This window comes from Harpegnathos saltator, unplaced genomic scaffold (assembly GCF_003227715.2).
Source record: "Harpegnathos saltator strain DR-91 unplaced genomic scaffold, Hsal_v8.6 scaffold80, whole genome shotgun sequence".
Classification (NCBI taxonomy): domain Eukaryota; kingdom Metazoa; phylum Arthropoda; class Insecta; order Hymenoptera; family Formicidae; genus Harpegnathos; species Harpegnathos saltator.
Genome location: NW_020230649.1, coordinates 1,042,883 through 1,062,726, shown reverse-complemented (window position 1 = coordinate 1,062,726; position 19,844 = coordinate 1,042,883). Strand labels below are relative to the sequence as shown.

At 43.0% G+C, this 19,844-nt stretch overlaps 3 protein-coding genes across 3 annotated transcripts in view; 1 reads left to right on the top strand and 2 right to left on the bottom strand.

The window, feature by feature from the left end:
* Positions 1 to 75: 75 nt before the first annotated feature.
* On the bottom strand, positions 76 to 9,113 carry LOC105182597 (uncharacterized). Its single transcript, XM_025306821.1, has 8 exons — positions 8,390 to 9,113; positions 7,957 to 8,148; positions 7,330 to 7,557; positions 5,112 to 5,287; positions 1,974 to 2,099; positions 1,642 to 1,753; positions 1,096 to 1,230; positions 76 to 898 (listed from the first exon to the last, which is right to left on the bottom strand). Exons 1-8 carry the CDS (start codon positions 8,709 to 8,711, stop codon positions 792 to 794), a joined length of 1,398 nt encoding a protein of 465 aa, XP_025162606.1. The 5' UTR covers positions 8,712 to 9,113; the 3' UTR covers positions 76 to 791.
* Positions 5,187 to 19,844, top strand: part of Nadsyn (NAD synthetase) — a 38,590-nt gene continuing 23,932 nt past the window's right edge. The window contains exon 1 of the mRNA XM_025306815.1: positions 5,187 to 5,337. The gene's annotated coding sequence lies outside the window, so the exon portion shown is untranslated. The remainder of the gene's footprint in view (positions 5,338 to 19,844) is intronic.
* Cyp4g15 (Cytochrome P450 4g15) lies at positions 9,296 to 18,578 on the bottom strand. Its single transcript, XM_011140108.3, has 8 exons — positions 18,469 to 18,578; positions 17,698 to 17,933; positions 16,697 to 16,894; positions 12,041 to 12,293; positions 11,515 to 11,731; positions 11,255 to 11,443; positions 10,512 to 10,749; positions 9,296 to 10,114 (listed from the first exon to the last, which is right to left on the bottom strand). Exons 2-8 carry the CDS (start codon positions 17,924 to 17,926, stop codon positions 9,747 to 9,749), a joined length of 1,692 nt encoding a protein of 563 aa, XP_011138410.1. The 5' UTR covers positions 17,927 to 17,933; positions 18,469 to 18,578; the 3' UTR covers positions 9,296 to 9,746.

Genomic DNA, 19,844 nt, shown 5'->3' with positions numbered 1-19,844 from the left:
ACGTAAGAAACGGATGTTATATGTTTATTAATAAACGAAATATTACATTATTAATAAGATGCACATTATTATATATACCATTAATATCAAAATTTGGTAATGATATACATATTAATAATAATAGTGTTATCGTATTCTATGATGTATGCATTCTAAGATAGTTATGCAGACATAGCAAATATATGTTCTATGCAGATATAGTGTCGACTTGCGAATGTCATAATTTTTTAAATACCTATGTAAATACGTATTAATAATAAATACATATTCTCTATAATATTCTCTCATGCATTGCTCATGTTTCATTGTTTGACTTTTGTGTCAAGCAATGAATTGTCTGTGCACGTCGCTATTTCGCAGTCGAGGTCATTGAAACGTCAAACATAAACATGTAAAACCATCGTACGACAAAAGATGCGTGAATGCGTAATCTCATTGTTACATTAATTACACGTAATGCACCATAGATGTATGTGTTATTAACGAACAGACTCGCGAGGATAAATTACGTATATAAATGAAAATTGTTAAGATATAATATACGATTGTAATATTCAGTGTGAAACTTTAAAAGCTTCTGCTACAATGTATCTTCCAAGTATTTCACATCAATAATGTAACACCGTGTTTGATTTAAACAATAAGTGAACGATTTTGTTGTCTTTGTTTAAATAGTGACCGACTGTAGAATATACGAAAGATTGTATTTGTCGCTAGATATCGTAGTGTAAAATTTCACTGGGATCAAATCAGACGTATATAAAATTAGTTCATCAAATTAATTAATCAATCTAATTATCAATATTGCTTTTCGCGACGTCCGCGGTAATGGTAGTGACAGATGGTGCTGAAGACATCGTCTCGTCAATGTGTTCGCCATCGAGATCTTCCGAATCTTCTGAGAATAAAGAATAGTGATATCGCATTACGTATTTGTTACTTGCGATAAAATTCGGACGCGAAAATTAAAATATTGTACATCTTGAAGTTGATCGAAACCAATCAAATGCTCGCGGTATTGAGGAATGAATTCTGTCGCGAGATTTTGTTTCTAAATCCTCTGCGTGGTCTCTCTTCCTGAATATTATGACTCACCGGTACACAGCTTTGTCTCGGTGAAAAAAGTGTTCCTGCGATTTTTCCACTGACAAAGTGTTGATATTGCCTTCGAGCCGACCGCCGTTCCGCACCGCCGTACAAGATCAATGTACTTATCGATGCTTCCTTGTCCTGTGAAATAGAGGCGAGGAAATTATTTAATATCTGTAAATCCCCCTCAGACAGCACCTTAGGTTTCTAAAGGACTGTTATCCAGGCAAGTGAAGTCCATTTGCGAAGTCACTTGCGTGTTGAGCGAAATTCATACTTTTCTCACCGCCGGAATTTGATGGCTCTGTTCAACTCAATATATAATGGTTTGCACGAAAAACGAAAGACTGCAGAGCGCTTTAAATATGCTCAAGAAGTATTTTTGGTTTTGCAACTTTGCCCGGCTGCGTTATAAATATATGTACTTAGGAATTTATATGCTTATCCTTGCCCGGATAAGAGCTGCGGTCTTCAAGATATCATTTAGAAATTTGTGCTGTTTGGATCCTAAATTATTCGCGCTTTGAACAACTTGTCTCGTGATTCGCGTACCTCTCGAAACTCCGGCGATAATCCGCGCTTTGTTAGCCTCACCGTATAAGCCGAGTTCATTGTAAAGATCGAAAGACTTTTCCAGATGAGGAGTCGCCACATCCGGTCTCCTCTGGAAAATGCAGTTTTATCGTTATTAATGAAAGTGCTGAAGAAAATGTATATGTATTTAGCGTATGTTCGCGGTAAGATGTCTAGAAGAGATGTAATAATTTTTGCTCTTCATGTTTACAGTATTACGATTTTCGTAGCTTCTCGCGAGACCATCAACGTTCAAGGAAGTAATCAGAGAAAATCGTGCACTTCCGACGCGACGCGGACGTTTTTCGTACCTTACTCAAGAAATATTCGCCGGTGTAATAGTGTGCCTGCGCAAGTTGCAGCGTGAGCCCGAACTCGGCCGCCCTTTCCTTAGCCAGGCGAAGATGCTTCTCCGTGTACATCTCGTTGTCCAGTTCCTGTAAATCAGAGCTCGGCAAAGTCTGCACACTTTGACCGAGTTCGCTTTGTCTAGCGGAAAAAACGCAACAATAATATCTCATGGGCGACGTGGAAAGCTATTGGGAACAAGTTCACGCGTCGTATGTTGCTGAGCCTCGTGCAGTTATTGGGCACGAGAGAAAACGTAAGAAGAACAGTGCAAGTTGGAGCGAACTGAAAATTGGCCAAAGTGTGCAGATTTTGTCGAGTTTCGCTGTAAGTGCAAGTCGTGAGGAGGAGCGACAGAAATTCGAGATCCGTCCGACGAGCGACGTGAAGCGCAAAAAGGAGGAAATTATAAATCGTCATTTATATATAATATTGTTGCGCCCTTGCGCAAGAAAAATAACACGGAATTAACAAAACGAAAGAAGCTTTATTTTAATACGTCCGTTCGTCGTGACGAGACTAGGGCGACTCTCTCTCTCTCATCTCTTCTTCTTTCCTTTATTTATTAAACAACCTCCTTGACAACAACAGCTGTCAAACAATCTCTACTCGATTCCTTTGCAGTCCACTCCCAGGAGCGTGGGGATAACATGTCCCCCAAAGACACGGGCGCAGCAATATTATAATATAATTAACTGTTACAGGCCAAGGAATAGGTATTTTTCGACAACTTAATAGTGAACAGCTTGTTCTCGAACTGGATTTAGTGAAGTCCATTAGAAGTATTAAGCTCTGATTGGTACGTTTTTAATATGTTACTAAACCTTACTAGATCCAACACAAAAACAAGCTCATGTGCCGTTGGCTTAAGACCTGGACTCAAGCCTTTGCCAAACAAATCTTTTTCGGGGTGATCTTAACAATTTCGAAGTGGGGAGAGACTCGAAGTTATTAAAAGTGCTTCCCTTTTCATTCACTTTGAGAATTAGTGTATTGCACAGTATATCGGAAAAATAACGGAACTTCTTAAATTTAAAGAAAACTACTAACGCCACCTATTGAAACAATATATAATCTGAAAGCTGCATATCTCCTTTACAAAACGAGACCGCCATCATTAGAATCGATCAACGGATTGTGAATTTATAGCGCTTAAAGTGATAATACCTTTTGTCACGTCGTCACATCACAATGGAACAAAGAGCTAATATTAAATTTTGTTTCAAGCTCGGTGAAACTTTTACAGAAACATTTGAATTGATGAGAAAAGTTTATGGTGATGATTGCTTATCCCGTATGGTCGCGGACATAAAGGTTGTCACTTTTTTTTTAATGACTTTCGGGACGCATCCCGACTCGAGAAAGATGAGAGCTGCTGCTCCGCCTGCCTCAAGTCGGGATGTGTCCCGAAAGTTATTAAAAAAAAAGTGACAACCTTTATGTCGGCGACCGTACACTCGTGAACTAAAAGGTATGTGCACCGATTTTTTGTTGACTTCGGAACGCGCTCCAACTTGAGAAGAAAGACAACCATTGCTTCATACGTCAGCGCTGTCACTTATTACGAGAGCGGAAGGATGGCACATATGAGTGTCAAATAAGTAGTGATTGTGGCGTAGACACAAATGTCTTGGAGACTTTGAGTTATAATTGAAGAAATGAAGGAAACAAATAGTGATTGTGAAGAAAAGTGGCAAAAGGCTTCATAAAATTTCTAAAACAGTATATTAAAGGAGAGTATTAATTGTCTAATAATATTTTAAGTGAAAAATATTTTTAAATTTGAGTGTAAGTTAAAAAAGTTATAAACCATAATTTCTTTAATGTTAATAAATTTGTCATCGACGTTGAATGAATATATATATATAATGCTATTATTTCCATAGGTGAGGAATTATATTATTGTGTTCAGCAGAAGTAAGCAGCAGACTAAGTTGAGTGATATGAGTATCTTGTTAAAAAAATATCACTCGACTTGGTCTGCTGCTTATTTTTTATGAGCGCAATAACATAATTTTCCACCTATGTAAATGATATAGCATTACATACATATTCATTTAACGTCGATGGCAAATTTATAGCTATAAAATTATTAACATTAAAGAAATTATGGTTTATAACTTTTTTTTAACTTACACTCAAATTTAAAAATAATTTTCACTTAAAATATTATTAGACCATTAATACTCTCCTTTAATATGCTGTTTTACAAATTTTATGAAGCCTTTTGCCACTTTTCTTCACAATCATTATTTGTTTTTTTCATTTCTTCAATTATAACTCAAAGTCTCCAAGACATTTGTGTCTACGCCACAATCACTACTTATTTGACGCTCGTATATGCCATCCTTCTGCTCTCGTAATAAGTGATAGCGCTGACGTATGAAGCAGTGGTTGTCTTTCTCCTCAAGTTGGAGCGCGTTCCGAAATCAACAAAAAATCGGTGCATATACCTTTTAGTTCACGAGTGTACACGTGTGTTCGAGTGGTATAAGTGATTCCGGGACGGTCGTGATGTATTGGAAGACGACTCAAAGCCAGGCCGGTCAAAAAACAAAAATCGCGATGAGTTGGTGGAAAAAGTGCGTGAAATGATCGCCTACGATGCGAATTCGATTGTGAGCGGATTGGATAGCGGAGGAATTAAATACGACCAAAGACATGATTCACGAAATTTTGCCCGAATATCGAGCGCCGGGAAGTTCTCTGTATTCGCTGATTTATGTCCGTGTGACTATTTTCTGTTCCCGAAACTCAAACTGGTCATGAAAGGAACGTTTTATGACAGTTTTACGCAAGTCCAAGAAGCCGTGACGAGGGTCATTCCGAGGCGATTCCGAAAAACGACATAAAAAAATCTATGCTAGCATTGGTTGAACGTGCCCAGCGGTGTATTGATGCGGAAGGGATGTATTTTGAATAAAAAGAAATAATTTTGGCAAAATAACTAATTGTTTTTTTTTTTTTTAATTTAAAAAGTTCCGTTATTTTTTCGACATACTATGTACATAATCTCATATTCGTTCCTATTCGTTGCTCCTTGCTATCGTGGTTTGACTTTCCATCGCGCTCCGATTAAAATCACGTTGCATTATACATACTTTATATGCCAATGCCAGTGCCATGTGCGCGTTGCACACTCCCTGTGGATCTGGGACTCTCTTGGCCATCGCCAGCAATTTGGAAAAACTCTGAAGAGCACTCTCTACGTCGCCCGACCTCCTCTGACTCTGGCCCAGCTCGTGCAACGCATTCTCGATGTATTCGCGGTGCTCGGCTATCGGAATAATGGTTCAGTTGCCAGGATGAGTGCATCGCTCGACAACGGTAAGTCCATCATATACGCGAAATACGAGTATACATATATATACTCTCGTATACATATACGAGGGTAGTCCCAGAAGTACCTGACCTGAACAAAGAAAACACAAAAAATTTGGGAAAGCTTTATTTCTCTACATAGTCTCCTTTTAGTTCAATACACTTTTCCCAGCGATGTTCAATAGCTCCGATACCCTGTTTATAGTGGGAATCGCCGAGCTCCTCAAAATAGCCATCAAGCCATCTTCGTCCATTGTTTTGACTGTTCCTTCGTCTCAGGTGTGAAGTGACGGACCCATGTTTCATCCATGGTTATGAATCGACGCAAAAACTCGGCTTTATTGCTGCGAAACTTCGCCAAACACTCGATTGAAACGTCATCACGACGCTGTTTTTGTTCCAATCGCGGCACCCATCTTGCGCACAGCTTTCTCATGCTCAAATTTTCAGTCAATATGCGACGTACAGCACTTTTGGAAATGCCTACTATGTCTGCTAACTCGCGCACTTTCAGTCGACGGTCATCCAATACCATTTTGTGGATTTTCTTCACCATTTCTGGCGTGCTCACCTGGTCGACCACTGCGATGTTCGTCTTCGCAGTTCGTTCGTACGGTCTCTTTAAACTCTGTTTAAACTCGGTTTAAACTCTGCCACCCAATATTTTACTGTTGTAAACGAAGGAGCAGATTCCCCCAGAGTAGAATCTAGCTCCACTTTGATATTGGTTGGACTGAGGCCTTTCAAATGAAACTATTGTATCACATAACGATGACTAATTTTTTCCATGTTTACAAATTCACTGAGAGCGTTCACTATTGATGGCTGCCAAACAAATACTAAACAACGTAGCGTCGTCAAACTTCAAACTTAAGCATTATAAAGTTGGTACTTTCTACCATAGTCATTCTTTTCAAACAACAACCGCTATCTATACGTCAGGTCAGATACTTCTGGGACTACCCTCGTATTAATCTATCCGTAACCACAAAGCCTGAGATGCAGCCAATTCGCGAAGTATCCAGGCAATCGACTACAAGGATTAAAAAAGATTAAAAAAGGATTTAAAAAAAGAATCGCGGCCAATGGCCGCGCAAAATAAGGTAGAAAAACATCCATAAACATTTCCGACTTGACTCTCCTGGATAATTTCAAGGCTGGAATTTTCTATAATTCTGCAAGCTGGAATTTGCGCGATTTTCTCAGAATGAGTTCAGCCTGAAACCGCGCGAACAAGATTCATGCTCACGTCAATTAACGTTTATCGCGAAGGAAGACAAGAGCAAATATTGGGTTGGCAACTAAGTGATTGCGGATTTTAAATGAGAATGAAAATTCAAAATTTTAAATTTGCTTTTTTAAATTTTTTTCAATGCATGTATACGATATATTGAGCTTCTCTGCAATATCACGTGTTGTGCTATGACGATCTGAATCGATAATGGCCTTGATATGGGTCTCATCGACTTCAACTGGACCGCCAGATCTTTGAGCATTTTTCAATGAAAAATCACCAGAACGAAATCTGGCAAACCAATTTTGACACTGCCTTTCTTTCAAGGCTTCATTCCCATATACGGCACATAACTTCTTGTGTGCTTGCGATGCGTTCTTGCCTTTTCGGAAATAATACAATAAAATATGTCTGAAGTGCACGTCTTGCTCTTCCATTTTCAAATTGGGATAAAAACAAAACTAAAGAACTAATCGATATAATTTTTGTACTAAATGAAAGGTAGAAGTCCAAACAATAAGAAAAAAATATAGGTTAGGTACTTTGAATACGTTAACGAAACAAAAGAAAGTGTAAAATCCATCTGTCGACAAAATCCGCAATCACTTAGTTGCCAACCCAATATTTGTGTGATAAGATACACTCTCGGCGCTCCGCTTGTATCGATTTACGATCGAGACCAGAGATCTCTCGCACCTTTACCATATACGAGACAAAATTCGAAGCAGCATCATCGTTCGCGCGTCTCGTCAGCTATAGCTTACAATCCGTCGCTCGCGCGAGAGCTTCGGTGCACGCTTTCACGGCGACATCCGGCTGGTCAGGATCGGCCTGTTGCGCGTGCATTAGCAGCGTTTTATATAGCAGCACGTTGCACTCGCGGAAGATGCTTTGCTCTTGTCGACCGGTCAGCTTAGACGAGTTCCACGATTTCCCTTTGGACGTCTCTCGCGCGACTTTCAAGTGGTCCAACGACTCTACCGTATTCTGCACTAACGGTACCGCGATCGTGTATAATTGACTTCGTCGCTCGTGATTATGAGATATCTCTATGCCGGTAATTAAGTTCATTTTCGGGATCTCTTTAGTCGAATTCAACGAGAACGAAAGACAGATCAAGGCTACTCGATTATTTGACTCCCGGCGTATCCTCGCCGCCATATCGTCAGTTTCTTAATTTGTCTTGGAGTAAAATTGTTTTACGTCTTCCTTGCTGAAACTACTCTTTTCGAACGAAATTGAATTTCCGAGATAAAACATTCTTTTTCAACGCAATTGAATTTCTGAGATAAAAAATACTCGAAGAATTAGAGCCGCTCGTTTTAAAGCGTGTGCCGCGACAATGCAATTCGCACGCGGCGTATGACTGCATTATTATATTGTCCGCTAACTTTGTTCGAACAAGAATCGACCGTATAAATAGCGTGTCACGGTGATTGTCCGCCGGCCGTCGTGTTCGATGACCTCCGCGTTCGTTATCGCGCTCCGGTAAAGTCGCTCCGCCACCCACCACCATTCACACGCCATTGTCTGGAACGATGTCGCAGTATGCAGGAATGCCATTGTCATAGACACCGAGTCTCCTGCATTTATGAAACGTCATTCTTGCTAAATTTAGCGATAGCGGTCATAGCGTTTATAATGGATGCGATTCATAAAGAATGTGATTCATTCATCAAGTATTGGAGCTTAATAAGAGAAAGTTAGGAAAGGGATATTTCTCATATCATACGTTTAGCGTTATGATTAAGTGTAGAACACATCTTTCGTGTTTGTGGAATGTTTACATGTTATTATATCGCTGGAAACATGCGGCTTGTCACTCACCGGCGTTCTTGGCCTGCTCAAAGGCGAAGAAGCCCTCTTTGAGATGCAGCAGCGCGCTCTTATTGTCCTTTAAACGCGGTTTCTTCCACGCCAACGTCCCGGGACCAGCTCCCTTTCGAGCTTCCTCATCTAGTTCCAATAATTCCCTCAAATAGCCGATCGACTCATCGTAGCCATTTTCTTCGAGTTCGTGAACGATGGCTTCGTGAAGTGGCAAGTAAAATCTTGTCGGCGGAACGTCAATGGAAAATAATGAAAAGATTGACCTTCGCCGAGCGCAAATTTGTAGCACGAGCAAGGTATTATATCTTTGTTTCATATAAATTTAATTTTACCATACTAAATGGAATTTGCAGTGCTAAGATGCATAATAAATTTTTCAATAATAGAAATCGAAATGCAATAAATTAAGACAACAATGTCGGTGTGCTTTTCTCGGTTGCAAAACCTTATAACAATTTTTGCTACAAAACTCTCTTCATGTATCTATTCCGAATATTCCGATATTTCAAATGCTGGAATTGCGAGCTTCGGCAATCGCGATAAAGGATACCGACAGCGTATCCTTCTTCATTTTCATAGCCAAAGTAACCTTGTCACTTCCGAAGGCTTCAGCGTCGGAAGCATCACCTTCAACTCGTCCTTAACCTTTCCCCTCTCGTGCCATCGGACTCCGGCGAGAGTTTTAACAATCGCCGTCTCGGCCGAGCCCCGCTCGCTTTCTCCTATGTTAGAGCCGGCCTCCGGCAATTTCTTTCCATCGTAATGTTTCCGTGCCGATATCTCGTTCATTCCTCGGTCGAGTTTCCGCATGCTCGTGTCCCGACTTTTCGTCAGCGCGCGATAATACGAGGATCGCAGAGCAGGATGGAGGCACGACGGGAAAAATAGTATGTGTGTGCATCAGATTTCGCGGCATTCGCGCCGCATAATTTATTGCGAGACGATAAATATCAACGTAAGTAATCAGGGTGTAAAGGCTACGTGTCTTAAAACGATCAACGACCACGGACCGGTCTATACAATGTCTAATACACATTCGCGCAGACGCGATCCGACGCGTTTGTTTTATTCTTCTCGGGCGAGACGCCATCCCCATCGACTTGAATGTCTGCACGGAGCATGCGCTGTCAATGAAGGCAAAGGGTTTCTAAATGCTAATTAAACCTTGCCCTCATATCTACTCCGTTCAGATACTCATCAAGGAAAAAGTCGATGTGCGATCCTTCCGACACTCTGGTCTCCGCTCCGACTCGAAGCTTCAAACACGCGATTCGCGCCTTCTCGTCGCTGCTATTCTCTACCACCGTTTACTCTTCGCACTAATGACACCTTTGAAGTCGAGCCGAAGAGCCTAAGCGGTCGCCGTGGCCGCCAGTTTCCTCGGCTGCAGTCTGATTTTGAAGCCCTCGGCTCGCTTGAGGATGATGTCGGCTTGAAGCCTGAAGTCGGACTCCAAGATGTCGGACTTGACGCGGAAGTTCCTCATGATCGTGGACAGGATGATTTTGAGCTTGAGCATGGCGTACTTGCGGCCCACGCAGGAGCGTGGCCCGGCGGAGAACGGCACGAAGGCGTAGTAGTGGCGGTTGGCGGTCTTTTCGGGCAGGAAGTTGTCGGGGTTGAAGACCTCCGGGTTCGGGTACAGGTGTGGCTGGCGGTGCATCTTGAAAGTAGTCACCACGACCGTGCTGCCGGCCGGGATCGTGTAGTCTCCCGATGCTGAAAGGACGGTCGTTGTTAACATTTGATGACGAGAGACAGAGTGAAGCATCATTCGATCGATTAAATCTACGTTATCGTGTTGCCGATTTTGCAATTTAGTCCAACAGCTTCTATATGCAAAGATAATTTTACAGCAAGAATTTTGTGACTGAGGGATACATCGCGATGTGTTCCGCCTTGGTCTCCATTATCATATATGTTTCGTATAGGCCACTTCTATTTTAGGAATTGAAAAGTCTACTTGTAAAAACTGTGAATATTCTTCTGAATAACTGACTCATAAGCACATTCGAGAAAGATACACCGAGCTTCATTCTTCTGAACTTCTCGAATTCTAAAGACATCTTGCGTGGCTTAGAGGAAAGCAATGCAACTTTCGGTCGCGGAAATTCACCGAGTTTCAAGTCCTTGTCGATGTTCCGTGCGATAACCGGCACAGGCGGATATATGCGGAGAGTCTCCATGAGACACCGCTCGAGATACTTCATCTCCAGCGTATCTTGGAAGGTCGCGGGTCTGTCGCTGTCGCCGAAGATTTCGTCGAGTTCCTGGATAACTTTCTCCTGAATGTCCAGGTGGCAACCCATCACCGATAGGAAGAAGCTCGACGCGGCCGCAGTTGTGTCGTGTCCCTACGAAGATCACGCGAGTGAATGATGATGATACCCTTAAGAAGCTTAAGAAGTCACGAATACCGCACATTTGCCGGAGCATTTGCGGTAGGAGTGAGGGTAATTTTGAGAGAACAATCGATCGAAGATTTCTCGCTGTTAAGGATATCGTTATCCTTTACGCTGATTTATACACAGAGAATTTCGTAGTAAAAACTACTATGACTCTTATAGTTGAGCGAAAGAGAGAAAGTGCACCGATATTCTGCCTTATTTTATTGTCCTGCCGTGTCATTTTCATGTGCACATGTTTATAGTTTTATGCATGAAATTATATATATATATATATAATATTTCTTCCCCGTGTGCAAAAATTTTATATCTAGCTAGAAAATCGTACTAGCAATTCATCTTCATCTCGTTTATCGTTAACTCCCGAGAATTTAACGTCTTCGTATATCGCGAAGGAGAAGAGTTTATCATCAATCTTCTTTCTAAAGTTCACGAGCGCGTCCATAACACCTACCTCGAACATAATAGTGTCGACTTGCTCCTTAACTTCTTCATCCGTAAGCACGGAGCCTTTCTGACCGGCTTCCATCAGCAGGTCGAGGAAGGCTTGCCTCTTCTTCTCGCCGACGTCGTTATCGTCCACGTCGAGGTCGTCTTTGAGGCCAGCCGACTGTCCGAAGGAGAGCCCTTCCACGGTGGTGTTCTAGAAACGACGCATCGTATCGTGTTGCATATTAAATAACGACGATTTTCATCGTCATTATTGTTGATTACCTTGGCGGCCTGAACGGTGCCGTTTTGCATGGTGACATCGATCAGGTTGCGCTTGCCGCTCTTGTAATCCTGCTTCTTGCGCGCGATCACCTTCTTCGTGAGCCCGTGGATGATCTCCAGCAGACGGATCTGGTCCTTGCCGTATTTCGATAGATTGAACAGCCAGTCGGGTCTCAGCCAGATCTTTGTGTGGCGCAGGTGCAGAATGTCGCACATCCTTTAATGACAACGGCGGACTATGACATTCTCGATCTTTTCGCGCAGACATTTCACGAGTACCAAGTTCGAGACTCCGACGCGACAAGTAGAAATTTGATCAAATAAAAACGACGATGTTTTGTATGAATTTCCTTTAATTTAAGATCCTCTGAGACGTCGTTGCTAGGACTAGAGATCCATCGGAGTTCCAGACTGACAAAAATTAATTAAAAAAGTGACAATTATGACAAACGTATTAATTGAGAATTGTGACACGTTGTCACGATACTTGTCGCGCTGAGCTCCACATATCTTTTCGGATACTTGCTTCATAACGGCCATGGCGTATTCGAAGCCGCTCCGATCCTGCGTGTTCTTGGAGACACCCATCGCGGTCTCAAGGAGGATCTCGACGGTGCACTCGGACATGTAGTCGTGGCAGTCGAATTCCTTGCCGCCCTCCTTGCGCATTCGCTCCACCACGGCGCGAGAGTTTGCGTTGAAGAGGTCGATGAAGCTCTTGAGCACGTTCAAGTGGAATGTCGGCGCAATCAGCTTGCGATGGGCGCGCCATTTCTGGCCTGCAAGATGGTCCGTCGGCTGTTTTATCTTTCGCAACGAAAGCTAATACAAGAGATAAAACAAACATCGCGTTTCTCCACCGAATCATTGAAACATCGCGGGAAATCGCTATAGAGCTGCCTTATGAATTCTTCATCTTCGACATCCCGAATCGACCCCGCGGCTTGGAATCTTTATTACATCATTAATCCCTGGAATTCCTTGAGGATACAGCATATAATATCTCTAAAAGTAAATGTATTTTCATTGTCACCTGTCTACGCCATTCAATAGAGCGCTTTTGGATTCGTATTGAGTACTTAACTAGAAAAGAAAACAATTGCATTTTTATTAATGATAAAATTCTTACATTTCTTCTCGCTGCAAACTTTGCACTTTTCTAATGAAAACGTTGATTCTTTCGAAATACTCTTTTACCAAAATAACACTAAATTTCTAAAATAACAAGAGGAAACCTGGGAGTCAAAGGATTAAGTAGAGTCGAGGTCTGAGGAAGAATCTTTCTTGGCTTTTAGGATCGAACGTCGGCCTATAATATAACAAATTCCTATAAGAAACGACTCTCCGTCGATGCGCGTCTTATCGGCTGTTTTTCGGTCACTTCTTGCATCGGATGTTTTGCATCGAGCCACGCGGAAGTGGCGGGAAGAGAAAAAGACGGAGAGAGGAAATTCAAACACATTGTGAAGGGGGCTAGGAATCGCGGACTGACGGTGCAACTATCTTGTTCCTCGGAAGGAGCGAGACGTGTGCACGATGCGAGGCAGAGAAAGCAAGCGGGCGAGCGACTTGTAAATTTCCTTCCTGCTCGGCCTCTCGCGAATTATCGCGGACTGATTGCAATTTCACCTAGTCTCTTTCTCTCTTTCTCCGCTTCCCGCCACTTTCGGGGTACATCAAGACAGACAGACAGACAGATAGAGAGAGAGAGAGAGAGAGAGAGAGAGAGAGAGAGAGAGAGAGAGAGAGAGAGAGAGAGAGAGAGAGAGAGAGAGAGAGAGAGATTCTAATGTGTAAATGTGCCAATGTGTGTCGCTCGGCGCCTCATTTGTAATTTTTCGTCACGCTTGAATAAAAGGGTACGCTTGAAACGAGGTGAAACGTCCGCTAGCCGCTCCTTGGAGGCGTCCGAACGATACCGAAAGCGAAGCTTCTCGGTCACGCATAAGTGTCTGAAAGATGTCTGAAAGACACTCTGCTCGTTCCCGACGTCTCTATAAAACGCGTGTTTCAGACATTCGCGTTGTCTGCTGAAACGACTGAAGCGTCGCGACGTCACGCGGTCAGACAGTCCAACGGTTGCAGCGAGAAAGTCGTCGGCCGAGCGAAAGACCGAGTTCTAATGTCTCTAATATATTTTCGCGTGTTTACGTTGGAATCCAATCGTATTATATCACCCGATCGGTCGGTCCGCACGCGCTCGTTTTGCGTGCGTTATGCAAGCATAACGTTGCGAGCTCGATTTACCCGCGTCAGTTCTAATAAAAAGGAAAAACGAGCAACACACACGATAATCGGCCGATCAGCTTTTTACGCGCTATGTGACGTGCCCCGAAGAAACGCGAGGTTCTCGTGAATGGCTGCACTACTTTGGTATCCGTTTATATTTCGTCGTCACGCGCTCGCTGAAACTCGATTGCGCGCCAACGGGGGAGCCGCGACGTCGGTGCGGCGCGGCGGCAATTACCAAACGGCACGATCACGGTTGTATTATGTGATCATTATACAACGCGCCGTTACTGCGAAAACTACGGCGCGAAACTTGGGAGAAAACGCGCGGCGCGGTTGTCCGACTAGCGTTAGAACCGCAGGGAATCGCGGATGCGAACCGAGGGACAATTTTTCGACACGTCTTCAAACTCTCTGCGAATATCATTTGTCGCTGTATGTCTTGCGTCTTCATGCGTATTCATCAGTTTCGGAAAAACGTTATTTGTCAAAGATAAAAAAAATGAGCAGCGATAAGGAGGGAAAAAGATGAAGAAGTAGAGAAGAAGAAGAAGAAGAAGAAGAAGAAGAAGAAGAAGAAGAAGGAGGAGGAGAAGAAAAAGAAGAAAGGAGGAAAAATATTCTTTTTGCGGCTGCACCCCTGTGGCTACACTGTTGATGAATATTTATACATATTAACAATTTCTTATGTTAAGGCACGTTTTGTATAAATATACTTTTTTACAAAACCTGACGACACACACCGGCGGATCTTGATCTTTCGGCCCCTCAGAGGAGGATCGACGGATTGTTTCGTAAGCTCGGACTTTTCGCAAAATGAGAATTGCACTTCAGCACGTTTTGCGATCGCGCTGGACTGAAATTGAAAAAATCGATGCAAGAGTATCCGATCGATCGATCCGATCGATAACGCCCGTCAACGAAGGGTGTCCCGTGCATTAATTAATGCACGCGCGTTGACCGAGCCCGAGGATCGAAACAGCGTTACTTTCAGCGCAACGGCGAATCTCGTTCGCAGGCAAGCGAGCATGCTGGAAAATCGCACGAACGTATTATCCGAGAGGCCGGTTCGCCGAGGCGCGGTAACACGCGCGTGCGTGCGTTACGTGCACGCGTCGTTACGCGCTCGCTGCCGATCGAGAGAGTTTCGTCAATGGAAAAAAAGACCATCCCGGTACCGAGAAAGTTGCGATAAAAGTCGGCGGCGTAAGTCGACGCTCGCGCGCGCGTCGCATCTCTCGTTCCTTTTGTTTTCGTTTTCACCCCGCGCGAGAGAGACTGCGTTTCTCCGGAAAGCCGCCGTTGTGCATTCCGCAACGTCACTCCGCAGCGAATCTCATTATCGTGCCGTTTACGAATAATAGCTCCGTGTGTGCCGCATGCGACGAAAGTGACACATTGCTTTGCTGACAATCGTCCAAGTCGGACAAGTGTGGGGAATTAAAAGATGCGGAAAAACAAAAGAAAAAACTTTGAGTTCCGGCAAGTATATCCTTGAAATATGGCGTGTGCATTTCTGAAGAAAATATCTCGTTTATAACACAATCTACACTTTTTCAATCCTTTGGAAAATTTCTTTGACAAAATTTGTCAATTTCTTGCTGCTGCGAGCGCTCATCGAACGAAACTTTTTCAACGCTATTCACACCTGTATATGTTATTCTTCCCTGTTAAAATAATACTAAATTCTCGAGCTAAACAACCGGGACGCAAACAGGATAAAATTTGAAGCGACCAAGTGATCACCGAGCCACGGCCGAGGTCGCTTCGCACCTTCGGACTTTGGACTTCGCACTTTTGACAATGAGATTCCCTCCTCGAGTGATCGAGTGCGAGGTCACCGAAATTAAGATGCAAATTCGTTGCCGACGCTCTCGGATACAATTTCCTGGCACGAGGGAGGAAGGTCGACGGACGTGAAAATACGCGCAGGTGCGCGCAGCGGAAGCTCGCCGCTCGTGCGTTCTTCGCATTAAGATCGACGAGAAAAGTCGTCGATTGAAAGGAGACTGCGCCGGTTGCGTTTAACGAGCAGCGTTACGTGAGAGCCACTTTTGTGGCTTTGGCGTCATAGTTATGACTAATTGGGAGCTGTGTTTCCCTTTTTTTACAGGACACCCTTACGAATTACCTGGTGAGTGCCAATCCGCGCGCAATCGCGCAGCGTGCTGCGTCACACAACGGAGATGTATTTATACCGAAGCGCAAACATGTGTTGCAACGATTAATTAGTCAAGTTCACTCGGATTCTTTTCGCGTATACAGACAGTATGGGAATTTATATTATATGTAAAGCAGTCTCTCACAGGACTCTTGAACGCTTTCAATGACGCGAGTATATCGTAGATACGCGTGATACGCTACTTTCTCAGTGCGAATTTCTCCCGGAAAAATCGCCGGCGCGCGCACGCTCATCGAAAATACGATTATCATTCGCAAAACGCGGAAGTCTGCTGCGAGTTTTACGCTGTTTCACGCGGCGGGAGATTATATTCGGCGCTCGGTAATGAAAGGTAGTCGCGCGGCGAGAAGGTAAGCGATACGTCCAACAGAGAAATTAGACACGACGACTTGTCCCCCGCCTAATTGACGGTGAAGTGACGGTGTGTTTAATAACGGGTTAGCTATATGTGTGTACCCTTAGTGGTACAAATTCCCGACACTTACATTTTCGAAATATTGCGATACCGTCGCGGAGTAAAGCGAATTTCTGCGAGTCACTTGAGGAAAAAGGCTGAAAACCGGACTGCAAAAGGCAAAATGACTGCTATATATTTCTCGACGAGTTGTTAGCACACGCTTGCCTATATCTTAATATTCTCTAATCACACTGCGTGCCAAGTGAGATATCGAATGAACTAATCACCAAAGCAAACCAATGTCTACTTCATCTCCTTTTCCCTTTCTCCCCGGCGATAAACGGGTTTGCGAGAAGGAAATGTGTAATACGCACCTGTGGAAATGAGGAGGCCATTCCCAAGCCAGGGCTTGAAGAATCGGTACTCGGTAGACTTGTCGAGGTAGATGTAGCTGGACAGGATGATCTCGACGTCGCGCGGGTCCATGAGAAAGACTATCAGCTTCGGCCCGAGCCATAATTTGATGATCTGGTCGAATTCGAAGGACTTCCTGTATATATTACGGAAAATGGCTGCAACAGTAAAACACAGGATGCGTGATTGAGCATTCGGAAGTTACGTGATGTCACGTGAGCGCGCGTGGCGAAAGTCGCTCGGTTATTCAAGCCGAGAAGATGAATACGTACGGCGAAGGAGGTGCGCGATTGTCGTGTAACACCGTGAGAATAGATTTTGAAAATTAACGATGATTACCGCGTAAACAATACAAGAGATTCTCAACACGAGTCTCTGAAATGCGGTGAAGGAAGAAAAAGTTTAGTTTTATTCCCCTTGCGGAGTATTCGCGCACTCTTCGGATGTCTCCTTCCTCGGGAAAGATGCGATCCGTATGTAAAATTTACAATTTTAGCAATTTGTTCAGCAATTTTCCCGGCTTGTATCATCAAATTGCTGCCGAAAGTGACGGAGCGTGTCTGTTGCCAAATCTTTCTTGAATATATAACATCGTAAGATAGATATTAACGTCGTGCACATTTTCCGCAGACGATTTATGGCGAAGCTGGTGGCATTAATTCGATTTATTCGCGCACGCGATATCGTTTACCGAAACTACGCTAAATTACGAACCGATAAGCAGGATTAGCATGTAGAACGAGGGGATGCATGTATCGTGCTTATCTCTCATATTAGCCGCTCTTTTTTGCAAACGCCGTAAACCGTACAGACGCATCACTGTCGTTTTTATCCGTCGTTTTTATCTTCTTTCTCCCTCGCTTGCACTCGTAAGCGTAGCGAGCGGATTATCAGTCCTATTGCTTTCTTGCGACATTCGATTGCGCTACTCATAAAATAAGCGGCTCGCGCGAGTTCTTACTGTCGGAGTTTCCTAGGAACATCAGCGCATTCCCAATAAATGGCAGGCCGTCGGGGCCCGGTAGCTTCGCCGCAAGCTCGATCATGTGTCGACGGGAGATCCTGAAGTAGATGTAGTACAGGACGAGGGCGGGTATCAGGAGTGAGAGGAAAACCGTGGTCGCCGACAGTCCGGCGGACGCCGCTGCTGCGACGGAGCCGGCTATTATTTTCGGTTCAGTCACAGACATGGTCGTCCTGAAAGCAACGCGAGATCAGATTTTCAGCTTGACCTCCGCTTGAGGTCGCGCGTAGTATCGCCGATGTGGAAATCGGCGGACCGACAGGAGAAACCGATCTCCCGTTTCGTCGCTTCTACGTCCGCGTAAACAACTTTACACACGGAAAATTTCTCTCGGAGGTTTTCTCCTATGACTTCCCTCCTCTTCATAAACACTCGATCGATCTACTTGCTGTCTTTACATTCATATATTGATATCTCTCAAGATACGATTCCGCAGAAACACAATGACTTTCGGGGATGTCGTATTGTGCCGTTTAGCGGGCAACGGATACGCGGATTTCGCGAACGTCCTTTCGACTCGGCTCGCTGCCAGCGAAATTCTACGTCGATATGTAAACAAATCGAGTCTGTTTCACACGGTCAGATGAAAAAAGTGCAAGGTAATCTATGGGAGTGATTCCCTGAATCAACCGCGGAATAACGAACGTGTTGATTCAAATTGCATCGGCCGATGCTGGCAAAAGAAATATTTACCGATTTGTGACCCACCTATCTCTATATATGTATTGTTATATATGTATTTATATATCTAATCTTTTTTCACAAATGCACGATTAGATCCTACGGTGTACCAACATTGGACTGATCGGCTCGGCTTGCCGCGGCTCTTTATAACCCGCGCTTTCGACGCGCCACCACCATCGACACATGGAGTGTCGCGATGTTAATTAACGGCTCGCTTGATCCTCGTGCCGGTCGTATTGATAAACGAATCCGTTAATCTTTCTGGACCTTGGATTGGGTCATTTCGTCAGGCAAAAGTATGCTATTATCATTTGGTCAATATTGCCAGCAGGTCAATACATGACGTGAGAAATGTTTGGTTTATTCCGGGTTTTCGCGCGTCTTTTCATTATCTTCACTCTTTGTTTCGTGAACTACAACGTTCGCGGTGCAAACCTGGAAATAAAATTAAATATCACCCAAAGTGTATGTCCCACGTGGAGATGGCCCGATCGGATTTATATCTCGTGCATACAAAAGATGCAAATTCGATCGGATTACCTCCACGTGGTATTTTGAGTAATGCTAATGTCTGCTAATGCCTACAATATTTAAATTTTGAAGACCATGATATGAGAGTTCTCCGAATATCCGAATCACCGAAAATAGGTGAAACTACTTTTAGCTGAACATCTCGACGTCAGCTACAAGGATATGCTATGAAAAATATAGTTTCCACCTAATATTTATATTGTATAAAATTTATATAATGTTTCCATCTAAGATTTATTAATACAGTCAAATAAATATCAACATTTGATACATTTTTTAAACTCTATGACTCTTTCTTTAACATTTATTTAGATAAATCAATAGCTTTTGAGATAATATGCCGTCCCGGAATTTTTACCATACACTGTATACATAATTCAATGTATAGAAGAAATCTAACTGTTGTTACTAAATGACTGTTTAATATGGTAATGTTTAAGACTCGATGTAAATATTTAACATTTTCTTCATCGGAAAATAAAAAAAGATCATTGTTAAAAGAATAAAAAAATTGTTATTTGCTCATGTGCAATGATAAAAACGCGACAGAACCAATTTTATCGTTTATATTAACAAACAATGGACAGACTTCATTAAGCATAAATTATAACGTCTCGATTTGTTATGTAAGTCCCGAAATCGACGGTGCATCGATGCCGTTGTTGCTTGCCGTTGTTGTATAAAATAAATAACGTCTACAATTATATAATTATATATATATATGTACTTATTATTATACTAATTATACTATATACTGTGTAGTAGACTGTATAGTAATTACTATTGTGATCAAAAAATGTCCGAACTTTATTTTTAAAAATCAAAATTACAATTCAATCATCAAAATTTTTATAGTCTCCTTTAAAATA

What these genes read in the sequence shown, in the direction of transcription:
- LOC105182597 (XM_025306821.1), bottom strand. Translation starts at nt 8,711, where the DNA reads ATGAAACAAAGATATAATACCTTGCTCGTGCTACAAATTTGCGCTCGG. An exon ending in TCGATTCTTGTTCGAACAAA is followed by an intron (nt 7,558 to 7,956) that starts GTTAGCGGACAA and finishes CGGTACCGTTAG; the next exon opens with TGCAGAATACGGTAGAGTCG. An exon ending in TCTCGCGCGAGCGACGGATT is followed by an intron (nt 5,288 to 7,329) that starts GTAAGCTATAGC and finishes TTATTCCGATAG; the next exon opens with CCGAGCACCGCGAATACATC.
- Cyp4g15 (XM_011140108.3), bottom strand. Translation starts at nt 17,926, where the DNA reads ATGTCTGTGACTGAACCGAAAATAATAGCCGGCTCCGTCGCAGCAGCG. An exon ending in TCGACACTATTATGTTCGAG is followed by an intron (nt 10,750 to 11,254) that starts GTAGGTGTTATG and finishes TGATCTTCGTAG; the next exon opens with GGACACGACACAACTGCGGC. An exon ending in CGACAAGGACTTGAAACTCG is followed by an intron (nt 10,115 to 10,511) that starts GTGAATTTCCGC and finishes CCGTCCTTTCAG; the next exon opens with CATCGGGAGACTACACGATC.